We start from the raw sequence: 19,539 nt of genomic DNA on the forward strand, positions 1-19,539 counted from the left end.
CGACAGCACCTCCCCAACCTGCGACCTCTACCACCAAGAAGGACAAGGACAGCAGGCACATGGGAACAACACCACCTGCATGTTCCCCTTCAAGTCACACACCATCCTGACTTGGAAATATATCGCCGTTCCTTCATCATCACTGGGTCAAAATCCTGGAACTCCCTTCCTAACAGCACTGTGGGAGAACCTTCACCACACGGACTGCAGCGGTTCAAGAAGGCGGCTCGCCACCTTCTCGAGGGCAATTAGAGATGGGCAATAAATGCTGGCTTTGCCAGTGATGCCCACATCCCATGAATGAATTAAAAAAAACACAAAATACACATGTAATATAGGTTTGACTTGTGGCGGTATAGTCTTTCATACCACAAGACCGTATTCATAAATCTGGCTCCTGCAAAATGAACTAATTTACCAGAACATGCTAGTAAAAAGTTTTATTTTAGGTTTCAGGCTCACTGACCATAATCTAGAGTTACCAATAGTTATCTAGATCTTGAGTTGGCTATAATATTAGCTGAAATTTCTAATTATTGATATATTGAGTGTTCAGTTTGAGGTTAAAACCCACCTCCCAACTTGAAAAATGGGGAGTTGAATTAGAGGAATGTAAGCGAATAGACTCCTAGCATTTTTCAGATTGGATACCTATTTGTGCTCAACACTCTTCAGTGTTTCTCATTTGATAAACCTTCCTTCTTTGTATGTGACGAACTTTCAGCAGCAGGTGGAGCAAAGTATGTCGCCTACCTCTAGTTTTACAGAGCTTAATATCAGTGCAGCTTAAAAAGGAGATAAAATTGTTGAATTCAAGGGGATGGAAACCACTCCAAGGATGACTGGGACTCATATCTGGTGGTACTTGAAAGCAAATGATTTGGAGAAACTGTCTTTTAGCTCCTACTTGTACATTGGGGGGTAAAGAGTAGTGTGGAGGAAAAGGAAAGGGTGTAGTATTCTGTGAAGATGCACTGGAATGATCAGGAAGCAGGTGTGCTGTAAGTTTGAGTATGGAATCTGTAGCATCAATGATGGGCAAGCGCTCTGTGAAATTTGCAGTAAAAAAAACTATCTTTGTTCTGACCCAAATAGCAGCAAACAGGAGCTGAATCACTTAATTTTGTATGCCATTTACTTAAGAACTAATTAAATTGGTAAAGCCTTTTTAAAATGCATATATGCATAATACATATGTGGTCACTTAGAAACTAATGAGATAAGTCTAACTTTGTCAAATATTTCCAAGCAATTTGTTAAGTTAAAGAAGTGAGGAGTCAGTCCCACTCGCATCTGACAAAATCTTTATTGCACTAAATCAGCAAACTGATAGTCTCCAGAGTGTGAAAGTCGTATGCTGTTCCTGTTGTTGCATTATTAGAGTCCTCATTGGGAAATTGAAGACCTTGCATGGGCAATGTTTTAGAACATCAGCCCTTCGAGCCTGCTCTGCTATTCAATTGGATCATGGCTGATCTGCACTTCAACTCCATTTTTCATCCTTTGCTCCATACTCCGACACCCTTTCCTAACAAAAGTCTATCTATCTCAGTCTTGAAAGCTCCAATTGTTCCGGCGTCTACAGACTTTTGGGGGAAGAGTTCCAGATTTCTACTGTCCTTTGTGTGCAGATGTGCTTCCTGAATTTGCCCCTGAATGGCCTAGCTCTAATTTTAAGATCATGCCCCCTTGTTCTTGATTTCCCCCCACCAGCAGAAATAGTTTCTGTATCTACCCTATCAAATCCTTTTAACATTTTAAACACCTTGATCAGATCACCCCTCGATCTTCTGTGCTCGAGGGAATACAAGCCAAGTTTGTTTTATTCTTGGCCCTACGCATTCTGGAAGTGGAGGGAATTGGTGACCCGTTCTGTTACCAGCCTCTAAGAGATACATGAGTGGTCAGGCATGATCTGTTTTCCAAACAAAAGTTAAAGTGTGGAACTTTCCCTGTGTAGAATTGAATGTGAATTTGTATCTCACCACATCGTGGCGACCATGATGTACCAATCTCTACAGCTCTGGGCTTTCTATGTTGGGTGCTTTCATGTAGTGGGGGAAGAGGAAAGAGCACTAATTATGTGATTTTTATAATGCAATACTTCCCATTAGTTTTTGTTATCTGGTATTAAATTGTGACGATGGGCAAGGAATACAATCCAATGGCGTACTTGTTTTAAATTTTAAATGTTGGAACAATTTTGTATAGCAAAATTCTTCCAGGCATTTTAATCGGGGGTGGGGTTCCTAACTGCTATTCCTTAATAAATACTAAGAAATACACAGTGGATCAATTGATATATGAAAAGGTTCATGGTAAATGAACATCTTCTTTAGAAACCCTTTGTCAGACTGAAAAGGGAGGACCAACTAAAACCAGAAAGGGAAAGAACAAGTAAACATGGGCCAAATACTAGTTTAAAAACTAGCAGCTAATGAGTTTAATAGTAGTTGATTGTTCTAACCCAAGCACTTTCCCATGCAACTGTAATGAGTACAACACTTGTCCATTCTCCCCATGCCATTGTCTAGTGCCCCAAACACATTTTGATGTGAGACAGTGATTTATATGTATTTCCTCCAATCTAATGCAGTACATTTGTTGCTCGTAGTATAGTATCCTGTATACAGACCAAATGCCGATTGGTCACTTTACCAAACATCTCCATCCTGTGTGCATGCATGATCTTGATCTCCATTTTGGTTTGCCATTTCAACTCCTTATCCCATTCTGATCTTTCTGTCCTTGGCCTCTTACATCATCTCTATTCAAAATGGTGGGGCATAGTCCGCATCCTGACAAGGAAGCCAAATCTGGGCTGTTGCCTGCCATTTCCTCCCAAGAAAATAGTCATCCTCTGCTTCCTGTTTCGCAGCTCCCAACTTTTTGTGCTGCGTTGCTCAGGGATCCAACTCTGCTGTATGCTGTGAGTATGAATTCCTGATCTCATGACAGTTTTGGGAGATCAGGAATACACACCTGTAGGGTCACTGAGCAAAGCAGCAGCAAGAAGGAGTTGGGAGGAGTGGTAAATAAAGAGCAGCAGTGTTTCCATCAACTGGAGGAGGAGTGGCGGGAGAATGGCAAGCAGCAGAGAATGGGTGGGAAACAGCACTCTTTATATTATGAAAAGGGCACTTGGCTTTCATGCAAGTTGTAGTTCTGAATAATCTATTAACCAATTAAAACAAAACTACGCACTTTATTGCTTTCAATCAGCTGGCGCTAGTAAAACCTCAGTATTGCTTGGCTTTGACACTTGAAACTGTGTTGTCCAATGTTGGTAACAAACAGTTCTTTAACATGTCGTTGCTAATATTTGAACCCATTCGTATTTGGGAACTCTGGACCCTTGGATCACTAACATTTTTGTTCAGTGGACTTCCAGTCAAGCCCGACCCTGTGCTGTTCAACCAAACTTAATGCAAACTTCAGGACCAGTATCTTCTCTCTCTCCTGTGCATCCTGCAGCTCTCTGTCCTAAACATTGACTTTAGTAGCTTCAGACCTTGTCTTCTCCCATTTACTTCCCAGTTTCTCATGTCCACATTCCACTGCTCCCATCCATTTTGGAGCTGTTTGAGTCTCCTTTTATCTTTCTTACACCTTCTTACAGCTTGAGTGAGTTGACTTTCCGTCTATAATTTTTCACTTCTTTTCAGTTTTTAAAAATATTCTGTTCATGGACTATTAAAGCCATTAGATGTTACTTGGCAGTGGTAAGCATATTTGACCACAACCATCACCTGTTCTTTTTCTTTTGGTTAGTTCTATAAGTGGGCCCCATTTTGTTTATAAGTCCTGTTAAGTTTGTACCCAAAATGGTAATCTACCTACCCTTGTGTTTTTTTCAGATGCTTATGGATCTGTGTATTTACAACAATTTCTATTTTATTTTGTATATCCATTTTTTAAAAAAAAACTTCACCTATTTTCTGTCATTTCTGAGCCAGCTATGATTGTCTTGACTAAAGACAGAGAATGATGGAGATGAGAGCATTTACCATAAACCATGCCTGTGCTGAGATGGTTTATGTGAAATAAACATTGGCTTAATGGTTATATAATCTCATTGATTTTTTTAAAATTAAAAATAATCAACAAAAAAATAATAAATTCACAGAAGTTAAAAGAACGGTTTCTCTGGCCAGCCTATATCTGTTCCTGCACAGTTACAATCTGGAATAGAGGTGGTGAACATATCCATGTATGTGTCACCACATGTCTATAGGGAATGTCAGATTCCTGGAGGTGGTTTACGTCGTCATACTGTGAGTTACCCCAGTTGATAATCCATAAGTGAAATACCTAGTTGACTGTCAGAGTTACAAAATAATATAAACGTGAATTAAACCACCAGAGGAAATTGCAATGTAATATGGACTTGACAAGATTTCAGAGAAAACTTTTCTATACTTGCATGGACATTTGAAGGAAAGATGTAATGTTCAAACGAGCAAGAGGGGGGAGATTTCATTTTAGTTACTGAAATGTAGATTTATAATTTGCCTTTCTTCTTTTGCCCCCACTTCCCCTGTCATAGCAGTGTGGCTGAGATCTGAAATTCGGTGTTATGGGGGAATCAAACCTATATGCTACAACTTTGTGGCACAGCACATTGATGCTGAAGCATGCTACATCAGGGTATATGAAAGAAAGAGGAGGTATTTGTATATGAAAGAGCAGCAGGAGTATTTTGTAACTTTTGAGCCCTGGAATGTGAATGTTTTAAAGGCAGAATCTATAGAAGAATAATGGGACAGTTGTGGTTTTGTGTGGGAACAGTGGATGTCTACCAACCTGCAGGAAGAGAGCTGTACTGGAATCTGTTGCTGCTGTGCTGTTAACTCTTGGCCTGCTACAAATTAAATTCTGCTGTGTGTGTATATGTGGATTTTTCAGCAGGTTGAAGTGACTGGTATCAGTGTTATAGTGCTAGTGTAGTTGCATGCATGCTGTAAGTTCAATATAAGCAAGATAATTGAACTTGGCTAGGCCTTTGTAGGATATGATGGTGAGAGTGGGTTCTCACTGAGAAGTATTAAAACTACAAGTGACACTAATTGCTGTCTAACTAATATGAGTATTAAGTTTGAGATGCTTAAAGTTTTGGGGTGAGAATAGGTTTTGAAGCATTTGCTTGGTGGAAATTCTGTGGCAGTAATTGTCATTTAAAATAACTATTGGTTACAAGTTACTGTTCACTTCATGCAACATGTAGTGAGGGATCCTGCTGCCCACCGCAGAGATTTTGGAATTTATGTATTCTCTACCCTGCTCACCTTTTAGATTTAGGCAATTTATTTGTATTCTCGTGTATCTGTTTTTAGACCTGTTACTGGGGGCTGGGATTCTTCCCACTCAGCTCCAGCTGACCTTGCAGGACAAAGCCTTACCAGTGTTCTGTTCAGCTGCATGGTTTTAGCTGGTAAAACTCCAGCAGTTCTGTAGTATACGCTTGGACCTTCATAAAACTTGGGGGGTCTCTCTGCCAACCTAGGCTCTGTGGACTTAATGGAGAGAGGATATATACTCCATACTGGGCAAGCAGAAACCCTACAGGTGGTTGTAGATTTTTCAGTAGCTTGAATTAGTTTTTTAGGAATAGTACGTTTCTGTGCATGTTAGACACCTGGCTGTCACAAAAATCATTTCTGTCATAACTAGAAATCCTAGGAATGGGACATTTGAACTCTATGGTTGGATCTGCTATGCTTTATCCAAACTCCACGGTCCAGGTTGTGGCATTGTGTATCGTTGTGCCCTTCTCTTTATTACTTCCTGGAAATGTATCATCTTTAATCCTGTTTTCTTCAATCATTATCTCAATTTTATAGGGCTTACAATAATGGATATGGGATTCACTATTTAAAATGGCTGTTTGCGTTTTAGATTAATATGCCAGATATATATTGTGTACCTGGAAATTGCTTAGATTGAAAAGAGCAGCTTGTATTACCAGAGTGACTATCAATTAAGCAGAGCAGAGATTTTGGAATTTTTTCACATTCTTCATTTAGAAGCCCAGGCGAAGCCAGCCAGCACCTAAAATGATACTATTATTGAAATTTTAGCGCCACTTTCCATTGGAATAACTTGTACTGGACATGGGGTTTATTTACATCTGAAGTTCATGATTGTCCTTTTTAATGTAGTATTGAAAAATTGTTATATGGCATCTGGTTCACTTGATGCGCTTCTTTGGAAAGCAATCATCCCCCTTTTCACGCAGTCCAATTAAAAGTATGTGTGTTCTCATCCTAACCGGCAATAGCATGTCATGTGAAAATAAGGCCTTGGATTGACTTCCAGCAGCAGCATTGCATGAAACAAGGTGCAGTTTCATTCCAAAAACTGATATGATACCAATAGCAGGAGGCTAGGTCAAACTAGCGCTGCTACTTTTTGCAAAAAGTTAACGCTCCCAGAGGATGATGTTACTTGGTTAACGACTTACAAGCAAAGTTTTGATTTTCTTCTTAACTGTTTAGATTTCATAAAGCAGAAATGCTCCCGAAGAATTGTCCCTCAAAAATAGCAATTACAGATTAAACTGAGTTCAGCAAGTGCTATATCAGACTTGTACTTAGTGCAGGTGTTGGATGTGCTGATACTGGAACCATAATGGCACAAGAAGGGTTGCAGGAATCAGTCCCTTGTACTGTAAGAGCACTGATCTAGATTCCTTTCCCCAAATTTACCAATAACCCTGACTGGACCAGTATAGTTTGATTCTGGTCTGCTACTGTTGATTGTCCTTTTAATTTATATGTAACAAATTTGAATGTTCCTGTTATGTATCTAATGTGTTATATGCAACACACAATAGTTAATAGGTGCCTGTTTAAAGGAAACAATCCATCCACCTTTTCCACCACCACGTTCCCAAATTATAAAGTTACGACTTAATTGGTAGTCAAATAAAGGGAATATTTTGCTCACCAATAGGTGTTCCCACTAAGAGTCTTATGAATATACACATCTTGTAGGTCCTGCAAAATGATGTACAATATCGCTATGTGACTATTCAGTACTCTATATAGGGTGAGAAAATTTATTCTCTTGAGGCAGTATAGTTTTATACTCTGCTTCTAGCTCTGTAGGGTTCATTTCTTTCCCTTTTTTAATAAGGTGCTGCAGGCTTCAGCAATGGCTTCTTATGGTGTTGTTTCAAAGTATTACATAAGAAACATGTTTGAGTGTTTTCTGTATCACTCATAGTGGGCATTTGCCCACAGTGTAAAGCTGCCTATAATTTGACACAAAATAAAATTTAATTCAGAGCTGGATAATCTTCTGAAGTTGGGGTCAGATTAGTGAAAGTGTTAATTTGCATCTGGGAATGTTTGGTGATGCTGGTTTCCAAAATGGAAATGTACAATTGCCCACTAGTAGCAGCCCTTCTCTTGAGCACATAAAAATTAGCTCCAGCAAAGAAAAATGTAACTTATAAGTGTGCAAATTGTCAATCTGGGCTTTTTGTGTATGAACTACACTTGAAAAAGGACAAATCTGTATTTTTAATCAAATGAAATTTCACGATTTATCTAGATGTTGTCTTCTCCTCCTCCGCCCACACCCCCCCCCCCCCCCCCAACCCGCGGCAAAAATCATTTGCTGAACTGTTACGTTCTTTATGCCTGCGGTGGTGATGTTTAAAGACTTTCAAAATCCTAGCAAAATGTTTGTGTACTTTACAATATGGGCAATGATAGTTGGAATGTAAGACCTGAAATGGTAGAACTCTGTCCTGGATGGCAGCACAAAAGATGCAGCATCGCATCAGCTGCCTGTTAAGCAGCTACTTCCACCCTCCATAAACTTGACCTCATCCAAAATTCTGCTGCCCGTATCCTAACTCGCACCATGTCCCATTGACCATCATCCCTGTGCTCCCTGACCTACATTGGCTCCCGGTCTGGGAATGCCTTAATTTTAAAATTCTCACCATTGTTTTCAAATCCCTCCATGGCCTCGCCCCTCCCCATCTCTGTAACCTCCTCCAGCCCTACAACCCTCTGCACTCCTCCAATTCTTGCCTCTGGTGCATCCCTGATTTTTAAACGCTCCACCATTGGCGGCCATGCCTTCTGCTGCCTAGACCCTAAGCTCTGGAATTCCCTCCTAAACCTCTCCTCTCCTCCTTCAAGATGCTCCTTAAAACCTACCTCACCTGTCCTAATATCTCCTTATGTGGCTTGGTGTCATATTTTGTTTGATCACTCCGATGAAGCACCTTAGAACATCATGCTATATTAAAGGCCCTGTATAAATACACGTTGTTATGCGCCCCGCTTGTTGTTCAGTTCTGTTGTAGTCAGTGGAACTGAATTAAAAGTTGCGACATTATACCACCCGAGACTAATTTCTAACCTGAGGTGTGAGAACTGCCCAGGTTGGGTCCCCAACACTCCTCCAGTGCTGATTACAGACTGACATTGATATAGACCAGGGAGCTGCTTAATAAGAGAGTGCAGAAGTTTTTTTAAAAAATGTGGTTCCACATTTAGTTCTGCATTTATGCTAACTTACTGTTGTAAATAAGTAATGGCCAAAGGTATTGTGAAAGGCTCAAAGGAAGTGCTGTCCTTAAATGATATTTTTTAAAAAGTCTGTATTCTGCTCGTCCTTGTAAATTTTTCAACTAATAACAGTGTTTTTAAAAGTAGACTTACGAAACTACATCTCACTTTTTTTGAAAACGCTTCGAATAGAATAGGGTTCAAATGGCCCAACTGGAGAACTTAAGATATCTTGTGAGCAAAGTAGGTTACAAAAGCAGAAATTTATTGCTGTAGTTTGTTAATTTCTAAAATGACCCCAAATTTCACAACCTTATCTGAACCTGCTGCAAATGCATGTGTGCACAGAATTGTACCATGCCTTTTATAGTTTTTTAAAACTCGTTCATGGGATGTGCATGGCGCTGGCAAGGCTATTATTTATTGCCCATCCCTAATTGCCCTTGAGAAGGTAGTGGTGAGCCGCCGCCTTGTACCGCTGCAGTCCGTGTGGTGAAGGTTCTCCCACAGTGCTGTTTGGTAGGGAGTTCCAGGATTTTGACCCAGCGACGATGAAGGAACGACAATATATTTCCAAGTCGGAATGGTGTGTAACTTGGAGGGGACCGTGCAGATGGTGGTGTTCCCATGTGCCTGCTGCCCTTGTCCTAGGTGGTAGAGGTCGCGGGTTTGGGAGGTGCTGTCGAAGAAGCCTTGGCGAGTTACTGCAGTGCATCCTGTGGATGGTACACACTGCAGCCACAGTGCGCCGGTGGTGGAGGGAGTGAATGTTTAGGGTGGTGGATGGGGTGCCAATCAAGCAGGCTGCTTTGTCCTGGATGGTGTTGAGCTTCTTGAGTGTTGTTGGAGCTACACTCATTCTGGCAAGTGGAGAGTATTCCATCACACTCCTGACTTGTGCCTTGTAGATGGTGGAAAGGCTTTGGGGAGTCGGGAGGTAAGTCACTCAGCCTCTGACCTGCTCTTGTAGCCACAGTATTTATATGGCTGGTCCAGTTAAGTTTCTGGTCAGTGGTGACCCCCAGGATGTTGATGGTGGGGGATTTGGTGATTGTAATGCCGTTGAATGTCATGGGGAAGTGGTTTGGACTCTCTCTTGTTGGAGATGGTCGTTGCCTGGCACTTGTCTGGCACGAATGTTACTTGCCATTTATCAGCCCAAGCCTGCATGTTGTCCAGGTCTTGCTGCATGTGGGCATGGACTGCTTCATTAACTGAGGGGTTGCGAATGGAACTGAACACTCTGCAATCATCAGCGAGCGTCCCCATTTCTGACCTTGTGATGGAGGGAAGGTCGTTGCTGACTCAGCTGAAGATGGTTGGGCTTAGGACACTGCCCTGAGGAACTCCTGCAGCAATGTCCTGGGGCTGAGATGATTGGCCTCCAACAACCACTACCATCTTCCTTTGTGCTAGGTATGACTCCAGCCACTGATTCCCATTGACTTCAATTTTACTGGGGCTCCTTGATGTCACAATCTGTCAAATGCTGCCTTGATGTCAAGGGCAGTCACTCTCACCTCACCTCTGGAATTCAGCTCTTTTTTGTCCATGTTTGGACTAAGGCTGTAATGAGGTCTGGAGCTGAGTGGTCCTGGCGGAACCCAAACTGAGCATCGGTGAGCAGGTTATTGGTGAGTAAGTGCCGTTTGATAGCACTGTCGACGACACTGTCCATTACTTTGCTGATTGGGAGTAGACTGATGGGATGGTGATTGGCCGGATCGGATTTGTCCTGCTTTTTGTGGACAGGACATACCTGGGCAATTTTCCCCATTGTCGGGTTGATGCCAGTGTCGTAGCTGTAGTGGAATGGTGAATCTGTTGTTGACCTGTATTCCAGTTTGAATAATAATTACCTGAGAATGATTACACTGCGTTACAAAGGGGGTTCAAATGCTGCCAATCCCCCTCCCCCTCCTCTTTCTCCCCCCCCCCCCCCCAGCACAAAAGAGAAAGCTAAACTAAGTTTATTACTGAATTGGTTAAAAGGCAGTAATGCATCAGGGATTGAGTGAAGTCATAATCTGAGAACAGTGCATCAGTTTATTCTGAACATTGAAATATGATGCGTCTTTACAATGGGCTCCAACCCGCGATGGTCTTTGTAAAATTGGCTCAACAAATGTGTTCATAAGCAATTTAATTACACTTTCAAATGCCACATGACAAGAGTCCCACAGTCTACTCATAACCTGGGTTGCTATGCTGCTAATAGTTGTATTTCCCCATTAGTTATGAAATTAACCCTCATTGAACTTCTGTTCAAAGCATGTGGTACAATAGCACTGCCTGCCCTGACTCCTGTTGCAGATTTTTTTTTTTAAAAGCACACATAAATCTGGTCAAAAATAGAATGCAGGCATGCACCACGAAGATGCCAGCTTCGATCCAGTTTATACTGAGTTAGTTCAGCCAGAAGAGCAGTGGGGACACTATACTTGGTGCAAGGAGTCCGTGGACGAATGTGTGATCACTATCAGCCACGATTCCCCTCTTGTTCACTATTCAGTGGCTCTCACTGGAAATACATGTCGACATTTGGCGAGGACAGGATCTCAACTGAATTTTGCTGCAGTCTGCTGACCATGTGTCAATGCTGGTGTGAGGGACGGGCACTTGGGCACAGGATTCCAGATGGTGGCTGGTGTGTATACAGCAATACCTCAGTGTGAGTTGCTACATTTAGGATGTAATGAGAATATAATTCATTTTAAGATTCAGGTGACATTGAAAAACACTGGAACTTTGCTCTCCTACTTCAGGATGTCATTTGAGCTTTTCTAATATATTTACTCTCATGCATTTGATTCTGTGTGAGTTCCTGTATTTTAGCTGCATTGCACGGAAATGATGTACCCTGTATGCTTAATAGCATTCTTAATTGTGATCCATTGAATGGCATGGCTGTCATTGAGTGCAGTGCCTTAAAGAAAACATCTGACTCAAAGAAAAACCTCAAACTGTGTTTTTAAAGGTTTATGTATTGATTACAAAATGTACAGTTCAAGAACTTAATCTTCAGTCGTCTAAAGTGAAACTAATAGACAGTTTGGTCTGTGTAGAAGCTTGAGTGCAGAAGAAGATTTGTGTGTGTTTATGGAATGACGACTGACTAAATCCATGGATAATCGGGTGTGGAACTCTGTGAACAGACCGCACAATTGTGAGCTGCCCTTGGTTCTGCCCCTTTCCAAAAAACCTACCTCTACAACTAAATTTGGTTCTTTTAATCCTCATTGCTACTGATTAGTTTACTCATCTGGGCTACTGACGTATATACTCTGGCAGAGCAGAGCCTCTTCTATGCTTTAAAGCATGAAAGGCTACATCTTCCAAATTTGGGCTTTCAACGAGCTGAAAAATGCCCTGTTCAGCAATTGAAAACTTTTTTTAAAAAAACTGTCTCCACCTTCAAAATGGACAAAGTAGCAGAAACAAGGTAATCTTTTAAACTTGGATGGAGAAATGTTAAGATACGTTAAATTAGGTAGGCACACAAATAAATTTTAAGCCTGAAATAGAAAACTGATGGGTTATGGGCAAAGAAGCAAATACAAATGATGGGACAAGCAGAATTAAACTGTTTTATAATTTTAACTGTGTTTTCTACAATGTTAATATTACAGCAAACAAACTACTGACATTTGAGAAGCTTTCTATTACTATTTCAGTTTCAGTGTGAACAGAAAAATGTCTGGCGCAGAGTGACTGACAATTCTCCGGTCCCATCAACAGTTAATTAAAATATTTACTGCTCAATTATATTTGGAAATGCAGCTCCTTGTGGAGAATGTTTTCAAATAAAGAATTGAATGCAACAGAAACAGCTGCTTCGAACAGACTGTGTACACTTCAGACTGCTCTTGACTCTTCCCCAATGTATTTGGTCATCAGAGGAAGTGTAATCACCCAAGGTAAAACTTCCAAGAAGATAAAGTTCTGCAAACATTTCTCTCTGACCCCTGAAGATGACCAAGCAAACAATAATTTATTCAACCTTGGCCAAGATTTGAAGCCAAAATTAAAATCCTGAGCTTGGTGATTTTGTTTAGAAATTGCATTGACCTATATACTGCACTGATTGTTTGTCCGCTCTAGAGCCAGGAATCAGTGGTGCAGAATACAGTTCAATGCTATTGCAAGAATAATGCAGGAATCAGGACCTCGATACCAACAAAGATGTTGAATCAAGCTGACCTGTGATCTGGGAAATGTGTGTGTAGTTAATGTTGTTCAAACTATATTTTCCCCATGTTTAACCAAGTAACATGGCTTTGGGGTTATTTTCAATTGGGGGGACCGAAAAGGAACGTGGTAGTGTTAGGGGATTGTATAATCGGGGATAGATACTGTACTCTGCAGTTGCGATCAGGATTCCTGAAGGCTATGTTGTCTGCCTAGTGCCAGGCTTAAAGATATCTCCTCACGGCTGGAGAAGAACTTGAAGCAGGAGGGGGAGGATCCAGTTGTGGTGGTCCACATAGGAACCAACAATCTAGGTAGAACTAGGAATGAGGTTCTGCTGAGGTAGTTTGAGGAGCTAGGGTCCAAATTAAAAAGCAGAACCTCAAAGATGGTAATCTCTGGTTTACTACCTGAGCCACACGCGAATTGGCATAGGGACAATGTGGCTGAAACAGTGGTGTGGGAAACAAGAGTTTCAATTCATGGGGCACTGGCACCGGTACTGGGGAAAAGAGGGAGCTGTTCCGTTAAGATGGGATCCACTTAAATCAGGCTGGGACCAGTGTCCTGGCGAATTGAAAAACTAGGGCGGTAGATAGGGCTTTAAAATGATAATGGGGGAGGAGGGTTCAGGTAAGGGTAAATTTATCAGTCTAAAAAGAAAAGTCAAGGCTGTACAGCAGATTAACAATTTGGGTTAAAAACAAGCAGTGTGTCAGGAAGGGACAGAGTTTAACAAAGTGACAAAGATCACATCAGGGGAAAATAGTAAAAAGTTAAAATTGAAGGCGCTATATCTGAATGCACGAAGCATAACAACATAGCTGAATTAATGGTACAAATAGAGATAAATGGGGTTTGATCGATTTAGCCATTAGAGATGTGCTTGCAGGGTGACCAAGGTTTGGACTAGGGGGACATAGGTTCAAGATAAGAGGTCGGCCATTTAGGACCAAGATGAGGAGAAATTTCTTCACTTGGGGTTGTGAATCTTTGGAATTCTCCACCCCAGAGGGTTGTGGATGCTCAGTCATTGAGTATATTCAAAATTGAGATCGATAGATTTTTGGACGCGAAAGGAATCGAGGGAATTGGGGATAAGGCAGGAAAGTGGAGTTGAGGTAGAAGATCAGCCATGTTCTTATTGAATGGCGGAGCAGGCTTGAGGGGCTATTAGGCTTACTCCTGCTCCTATTTCTTATGTGAGACCTTAAAGATTGTGCTATGTAACCATAAACAAATAGCTGTGACACTGCCATTTGCCAATTACATAGTTGTTTTTTATTTTAAAAGGCTTGTGTGTATAAAAGGAATTTCCACTTTTCACAATTCTAAACATAACCTATCATCTGCGAGTGAAACAGAAATAACATATTTTGATTCAGATCAAAAAATAATAGATTTTTCAGGGAAAATGATCAGTATCTCCTGTACTTTTGATATTGGAGATTCATGATTTGGGAAAGAGGGAAGGAAGGATGTGGCTGATAATTGAAATGATTGGGTTGTCACTCCAGATTTTGGTCCAAATGTTTTTTATGTCAGTGCCCAAAACTGATCTGATGAATAGTAGCAAAAACCTTTTTATTTGTGCATAAGATTCAAGTATGTCAGTTAAATGAAAGCTCCATCAATAAAGATGCATAAAGTCCTTAGATTGAACTTTAAAAACCTAGCTCGGAACATTTCCATTATAGTATATTTTTATTTTTAAAATGTCAACAATTCAGAAAATTTACTCTAACTCCACCAATTAGTGCATCACACGACGTGGTACTAAGCCGTAAAGACCAAGAAGGTACCAGGTTTGAATCTGTGGTCAGTTAGCCAACCTTAGCTGGGCAGTAAAATTGGCATTAGGGTTCCTGGCTAGGAAGAGGAGAAATCGGGGTGTCCTCTCCTGATTGCTGTCCATTGGTTTCTTCTGAAATTTGTGTATGTATGGATGGGATTGGTTTTAAACTATGATTTCTGTTCTCATTGGGGTTTGTAATTCTTCCAGTACTCACAGACTCAGCTCACGTATGAAGAATGGCAACTTGACTGAGTGTACTCCAGCATGAATTGGTGTTTTCGGAATGAAAGGAAAAAGAGAAATGGGAGTGTACTCCTGTATTGCTTGCTGTCTTTATGTAATTATTAAAGCACAAGATGTGAGTGCTTTTTTAAAATTTGTGAGTAATTAAAGGGTGAATTTCCATCTTTAGATCTATGCAATTACAAAGTAAACTAATTTTTAAACTTCCTGAAACAAAGTCAGAGAATGATCAGTGTTTGAAAGCATTTTGGTTCTAGGATGTGCTTTGGTATTCCTGGGATGTACCTTGGTGTTCCCAGCCTGTGTGAGGTGACATGAAAGTACTAGGTATGATTGGGAGGTCAGCTGTATGTGAGCACTCCTAATTTTTAAAATTGTGCTTATTCTAAGCTTTAAAGAACCGGTGACAAATGGGGCTTTGCATTTATAAGGAATATATACTCTGGGATGAACCTGTTGTGCAGCTTTGTTCCTTAGATTGTTCCAAAGTGAGCGAATTGTTATAAGAATTGCAATTTAAGCTCTTGTCCGTGTCTAACCTGAGTTGCATTGTTTGCTCTTTCACTGTGGGTATCTCCGCTACTTCTCTTGGCTTTTTGTGTGCACATTGCTGCTGTTAATCAGTGTGATTGTTCTTCAGTTTGCTTCCAGACCTGTGGCCTGGCATGACAAGATTATATGCTGAAAACTTAGCATGCCCGTGGGCATATAAAATTTCCCTCTGGCTCACGTTGCAAGTGGTTTTAAAGACTAGTCTTCAGTTTATTTTAAATACCTAAATGCTGCAGAGGTTGTTGGGAAACGCTGTCCACCAGCCTGAGAGTAAGTTATTTGATCATTTGCATAAATTTGATCAAAAATGCTTGTGCAGATTCACGTTTCACTGCAATATATAATGAGCAAAGGCTCAAAAGCTGGTAATTCAATTCTGAATTTCCATTGTCTTTCTTGTATTAATCCAACTTTCAGTGCCTATTATTGCAAACAGAGATTCCAGGCTTAGGTGGGTCACAGTGACCAAGCTAGAAATTGACAATACCAGTTCTTGATATGGAATAACTCCAGTCAGAGGTTGGGGGGGATTGGTAACTGTCTTGAAGTCAATATTTTCAGAAATATACTTCAGTTGTGTCTCTCATTTGGAATGCCAGGAAATCAAAGGCTAGCTGTTCCTTTTCCACCACTTGTCTTTGGGATTGGATGGCAGTCCAACACTTGTGAATAACTAAATCTTTCCTCATAGAGTTCTGTTACAAGCTGGATTCTAAACATTTTGATTTGTTAGCAGGAGTGGGTAGAGTAAAAGGTAAGCTAAGGTGATGTATTTAACATTTTTAATGACCAGCATGTTTAAAAGTAGAGAGAAAGTGTGATATAATACAGTTTTAGCAATGGAACACCAAGTACAAGTATAACTGGTAGGTGGAATAGTGACTATTTCAAAGACAAAATATCCACTATGTTGCAATCACACACACTGGATGTTTCTCATATATAAGCTGCATTCGGCAAATGTTGTGTGAGCTGCAGTGAAAATATATTATAGTTTTTGTGTGTGTTGCTGGACTAAAAGTTGTTTTAAATTTGACTGATGACTTGTGTCTGAAGCTAGCCCTGCTGCATGTCGTTGGGGGACGACATTCATTTCTGAAGCAAGGACAAGGGGGAAATAAAATTTCAGATGGGGCCTTAAAGAAATGTGAAGGGTTTCCACAATATCTCAACTGAGATCAATATTTTTTGATCCAGGTGTACAAATAAATTGAAAGAATTCATCTACAGTCCAGCATCTTTCCTTCCATAGAACTCTAGAAACTAATCTGGAAACACTGAATGAAGCAGGCTCCATATGAGATGCTTTTTGAGAAAATAAACATGACCACAGGAGTTTTTAGAAAGGGAAAAATGTCACATGACAACCTGGTTCCATGGTTACTCCAACATCAAACCAGTTTAAGTTAAAGTGTAATAATAACTGATTCTGTATACATTTAGAACTGTTAACAAAAGCACGTAGACTTGGATTGTTGGAATTTCACCAACCAAAGAAAAAAAATTATGCATTTAAAAATACCTCACCACGTAATCATAGTAAACAATTTTACAACACCAAGTTATAGTCCAGCAATTTTATTTTAAATTCACAAGCTTTCGGAGGCTTCCTCCTTCCTCAGGTGAACGATGTCGAAATCGACATCGTTCACCTGAGGAAGGAGGAAGCCTCCGAAAGCTTGTGAATTTAAAATAAAATTGCTGGACTATAACTTGGTGTTGTAAAATTGTTTACAATTGTCAACCCCAGTCCATCACCGGCATCTCCACATCACGTAATCATAGTGTGTGATCCAAATGAGACATCCTGTACTGTTAGTGTTAAAAGCTGAGAATTGGATTTTAATTGTCCTGTTATGTCCTATTTCATTATTTCTTCCTTCCTCTCGCCACACCATTAAGGTGCATGTATTATATAGGTATCTTGAACGCAGCCTGATTTACGATATATGTGCAATGTGAAGCTGGAGGGGAGGAGGAAGAAACATGGTTCAATTCAATTGAGGCCTTCTAGAAGTTTATAGGAACTTTCATCAATGTCTTGTACAACTACTGGGGAAATATTATGGGTGACAGATCAAATTCTCAGTTATTGAGTTGTTAGATTTCTCAAGGGTTGGGGGGGGAATTTGCTATCTAGTTGCTAACTGTATTGTTTGTTTTGTTGCAGAGCACAGAACGTGTTGGTTTGGGGCAGACTGCACTGGTGCTTGAAACAGAGTTGGCCCATGCCATGCCTGGTGGACGGCGGGGCCCGAGTCGGCAGCAGCTGAGCCGTTCAGCATTACCTTCTCTCCAGACCATTGTGGGTGGGAGCTGTGGCAATGGGACCGGGATGAGGAACAGGTATGCAATATCACAACATAAAGTTGATGGCTGTAGCTGTTCCCACTTTAAAATGAGTGATGTCATTGTACTGTTTTCAGAGGAATAAATATACTAGATGTAAAGTCCCTTGATACACTGGCGATTTCTAACGTGTCTGAATTAAACCATAAGCAGCTTCAGTTAATATGGCAAGAATGCTGTAAATTGCAAGACATTCTGATTCTTGTATACACAAAATGATTGTATTATATAATTACACTTTTTTTTAGTCTGTAGTTGTGGCATGTTTAGCCCTGCACACTGCTGGACTTGTGATTTCTGACTATCCTCAAAAACAGTAAAATACAAGTCAAAGGGAGTTTTAATCAAACTATATAATACTCTGGTCAGATCATACCTTGAGTAATGTGTCCAGTTTTAAGACACAAGGAAGGCTGTGAAAAGGTAAATCCAGAATATTACTTTAAATAAAATGGTTCAATCTAATGAAAGGCAAATGTAGGACTCGTATCAGGATGTTCTTCACACAGAAAAGTGATTGATGCGTGGGATGGATTCCTGGATAGAACAGTGAAGGCAAGAACCCTGGAATCATTTGAAAAACAATTGGATGCTGCAGTGGGGTACTGTAGCTAATTTCTCGGTGAATGAACTAAGGTGGATCAAATGACGTTCATCCGTAATTATCTTGTGATCATTACTGATTTTCAATGGAATTTAAATGAACGTAGTCGTGAATCAATCTGTTCTAAGAATTTGTTTACTTTGCTGAAGACATTTTCCTCTGGTATGAATTCACAGGCAGTGATTGCCATTCAATATCTCATTGAGATGCCTATTCATGTGTGAACCTTGACACTGAGTAGGATATTCAATCATTGGGATATCACATTGGAACCAGATCCTGTTTTTATCCGCATCCACATATGCCCACTCATGGTAGGGGGTCACTGGATAGTGATTAGGAACTGGAATGTGGATATTTTTTTTTTCTCTCATAAAACTAATTTTTCAACTTTGATTTATTAAATAACTTGTTTATATTGAACTTAATGGTGATTTCTAATTTACAAGCTCCTAACAAGTGGGACATTTTGTACTTTGGGGCCCATAAAGGGTAACTATTCAGACGCTTATCAGATGCTTTGGAATAAGTAATGGGGTGAAAATTCTATTTGAGTACAAATAAGTATGTGTAGTATCAGATTGAAATCACTAATGCACTTTTACAGCTTACTAATAACTGCTACTGGCAAAAATCAAGTGCAACATTTGGATTTGGAATCCTTTTTTTATATGTATCTTCTGGGCCAGTTAAATGCATTAATTTAAATAGCAAAACTCACATTCCACAGCATTTGATTTTTTGGATTTTCAGAAGGCTTTTGATAAGGTCCCACACAAGAGGTTAGTGTGGAAAATTAAAGCACATGGGATTGGGGGAAATATACTGGCATGGATTGAGAATTGGTTGACAGACAGGAAACCGAGAGTAGGAATAAACGGGTCTTTTTCCGGGTAGCCGGCAGTGACTAGTGGGGTACCGCAGGGATCAGTGCTTGGACCCCAGCTATTCACAATATATATCAATGATTTGAATGAGGGAACTAAATGTAACATTTCCAAGTTTGCAGACGACACAAAGCTGGGGTGGAATGTGAGCTGTGAGGAGGATGCAAAGAGGCTCCAATGTGATTTAGACAAGTTGGGTGAGTGGGCAAGAACATGGCAGATGCAGTATAACATGGATAAATGTGAGGTTATCCACTTTGGTTGTAAAAACAGAAAGGCAGATTATTATCTGAATGTTGATAGATTGGGAAAAGGGGAGGTGCAACGAGACCTGGGTGTCCTTGTACACCAGTCGCTGAAAGCGAGCTTTCAGGTGTAGCAAGCAGTTAGGAAGGC

At 40.4% G+C, this 19,539-nt stretch overlaps 1 protein-coding gene across 4 annotated transcripts in view; it reads left to right on the forward strand.

The window, feature by feature from the left end:
• tmem39a (transmembrane protein 39A) overlaps positions 1-19,539 on the forward strand; it is a 70,116-nt gene that overhangs the window by 18,032 nt on the left and 32,545 nt on the right. For all 4 annotated transcript variants that reach the window (XM_067992986.1, XM_067992987.1, XM_067992983.1 and 1 more), the window contains one exon: positions 17,474-17,649. In XM_067992986.1, the coding sequence (XP_067849087.1) occupies positions 17,537-17,649 (113 nt within the window). In that variant the 5' untranslated portion in view covers positions 17,474-17,536. The remainder of the gene's footprint in view (positions 1-17,473; positions 17,650-19,539) is intronic.

The sequence above is a fragment of the Heptranchias perlo genome, chromosome 11 (assembly GCF_035084215.1).
Source record: "Heptranchias perlo isolate sHepPer1 chromosome 11, sHepPer1.hap1, whole genome shotgun sequence".
Classification (NCBI taxonomy): domain Eukaryota; kingdom Metazoa; phylum Chordata; class Chondrichthyes; order Hexanchiformes; family Hexanchidae; genus Heptranchias; species Heptranchias perlo.